Here is a 2,677-nt window from a genome sequence, read left to right as displayed (position 1 = left end):
GAGGCCGGGGTCGGGGTCGGAGGGGCTGGAGCAGCTTCCGAGTCGGGGGCCGGGGCAGCGGGGTCTGGGGCGGCCGCCGCCTCCTCTTTCTGCTGCAGCTTCCTGAGTCGGCGGAGGGTCATGGCTCCGGCGCCCCTCGGAGGCGGCGCTCGCTCCGCTCGGCGGAGCAGGAGGCGACTCGGGGATGCCAGCCGGGAGGGTGGTGTGTCGCCTCCCTTTATAGGCTCGGGGATCGGGGCGGGCGGGGAGCGGCCTCGCGGGGCCTCGCCCCCCGCACGGCCGGCTCCGCCCCCCCCGGGCCCCCCCTCCCCCGGCTGTCCCGGAGCCCCGCCCACAGCTCCCGAGGCACGCCAGGCTGGGGAAACTCTTGGGGACCGGAGTGCTCAATAGGGGGAAAGCTAGCCGCAGAGGGGAGGGGGGGTCCAGGGCATCGGTGGGCGGAGCATAGGTCTCCGTGATACCTGAGGGACGGGGAGCCTGTGAAGGGGCTTTTGTGCACGAGAGTTGAAAATTTAGGGATGGATATCTTTGGAGATTCAAGGAGTCTGGCCGTGGAGCGACCGTAGGAGTCCTTAGGAGGAGGTTTGGAGGCCGCCCAGAGTAAGATTCTAGGAGACCCAAGAGGCTGCAGGAGACTTTAGGCAAGGAGAGGGAGGCAGGGGGAGGGGTGAGGTCCCTGATGGGAGGGAAGAGATGGCCCTGAACTAACTGTGCAGAAGCCGCTAGGGAGTGAAAGGGTCCAGGATTTCCCCCTTACACAGCTGTCCCAGAAGAGTTCAAAGATGCTGCCTCTCCTTCCCATGTCATGGGGGAAGGGAAGAGGGGGAAACCCAAAAAGTAGTAGACTTAATTCTGGCCTGTCCCCTCAGAAGGTCAGGAGTTGTTCCTCCTGGATGAACCTTTCCTCACCTCCTGATGTTGGAGCTCAGGTATCCTTTTCTCAGCCGAAACATCCTTACTATGGGGTTGACTCACGGCAGGGGATGTGACCGCGCTGAGTGGGTGCTCAGGATTGGGGGATGGTGCTCAGCCATTATCTGACCTTTTTTGGGGAGCATCTTCCCGCCACCCCCGGCTGTGTTGCCGGTGGCTGCCAGGCCATGGGAGAGGTGGGAATAGCCCAGCTGAAGTCTCTGTCGTCAGTGGTACCCGAATAAGAAGTGAGAGGAGGAAGTGGAAGGCCAGGTCTGGCATCTAAAGAGTGGCCAGCCACCGCAGGGCGTCAGCATCACAAGCCGGGGGCTCCACATCCCGACGTCTGCCACTGAACAGAAGCCAGGAATGTCCACATTGTCCCCTCCTCCAGTGTTCCCAAATCTGTTATGCCTTTATAGCTGACATTTATTGTGCTGTGCACACTGTTCTGTGTATTCTTTTACATCTTTTACATCCATGAATGAATTCATTTGGTCTTCATAACAACTCTATGAAAATAGATACCATTTCCCTTACAGAGGAGGAAACTGAGGCCCAGAGAGGTTAAGTAACTTGCTTTAGGTCACTCAGTGGCAGAGGTGATTCGAACCTGGGCAGCCTGGTTGCAGAGCTTGCAATCTAACCACTATGTGATGCTGTCTTCCGCTGTTCTTCATTCACCCTATGTTGAAGCCCTGCTCCGGGCCAGGTTACAGAGGCTCTTGGTCAGGTAGGGAGTGATACACGCACCGGTGCTGTGTTAGATGCATGGCCTGCGGAGCACAGAGGGGCTAGTGGCCCATCAGCCTGGGGAGGCCAGGAAAGGCTTTCTGTCTCCTGTCTCTCTCAGTCCATGGGTCTGTCTCCGTCTTCTTGCTTCCTAGGCTCCTTGACTCTGTCTGTGTCTTCCCCACCCCCAGGCCCCTGGGGCCCCAGCCCCTACAGGAGGTGTGTGTGGGGGGGTGCTTCTCCACCCCGTAGTGATTACACAAGTCCAGATGGCAGGATGCTCATTGGGTGGGGGGCAGGGGGTGGATTGGGGATTGCCACGAGCCAAGTGCCTTCCTCTCCCTCCTCCCACCTTCCCCCTTGGCATCACCAAGTGGCCATCAGCTGAGGGGCCGGGGGGGGGCGTTGGTGGGGAAACACGGGACTCTATTGTGAATCATTAGCACAGATGGACCCCTGGACCGTCTGCTGCCTGCTCCTGACAGACGGCATCTGCAGCGGGGGTGGGGATGGGGAGGCGGGCAAAGGCAGCAGAGGCAATGGTTTCTATCCTCCTCACTCTGTGCTTATTCATGCAGGGACCCTCAAAAGGGCATCTTGTAAGCTCTTCCGTACCGCCACCCCACCTATCCCAGACGCTTACCTAAGGGACACCTCCTTGCCTGAAACCTGAAGGAGCAGACACCACGGGTGTCACAGCACCTGTGTCTGCCAGCCCTGTTGAGACGTTCCTCCTTCAGACTGACGTGGAGACAGAGACTGCCCATCAGTATCCAGGCCAGTCTGCCTCCCGACCTCCAAGTCAGAGAACAGCACCAGAGAAGTGAAGCTTACACCAGTTTCTGCCTCCTGCCAGGCACGGTACCCTAGAGAACCCCAGAGTAAAGGTGGGCCCAGGAGATGCAATTTCTGTCACGTTCATTGCATGATTTCCTCAAACCCTAGAACTTCAGAGCCCGGAAGGGCCCCGTGGGCCGGAAAGGACACCAAGTGGTCCAAGTCCTTATTCAACGGAGGAGGCGAAGCCAACCAG

General features: G+C 59.2%; 1 protein-coding gene across 1 annotated transcript in view; it reads right to left on the bottom strand.

Moving 5' to 3' along the window:
- The window catches only part of TAMALIN (trafficking regulator and scaffold protein tamalin), a 7,625-nt gene extending 7,503 nt beyond the window's left edge, over window positions 1-122 (bottom strand). The window contains exon 1 of the mRNA XM_007452335.1: window positions 8-122. Within this exon, the coding sequence (XP_007452397.1) occupies window positions 8-122 (115 nt within the window). The remainder of the gene's footprint in view (window positions 1-7) is intronic.
- Window positions 123-2,677: the final 2,555 nt, after the last annotated feature.

Source organism: Lipotes vexillifer, unplaced genomic scaffold, assembly GCF_000442215.2.
Source record: "Lipotes vexillifer unplaced genomic scaffold, Lipotes_vexillifer_v1.1 scaffold422, whole genome shotgun sequence".
In the NCBI taxonomy this organism is placed as follows: domain Eukaryota; kingdom Metazoa; phylum Chordata; class Mammalia; order Artiodactyla; family Lipotidae; genus Lipotes; species Lipotes vexillifer.
Note: the sequence above shows the minus strand (reverse complement) of the source record. Positions and strands in the feature narration are given on the sequence as shown.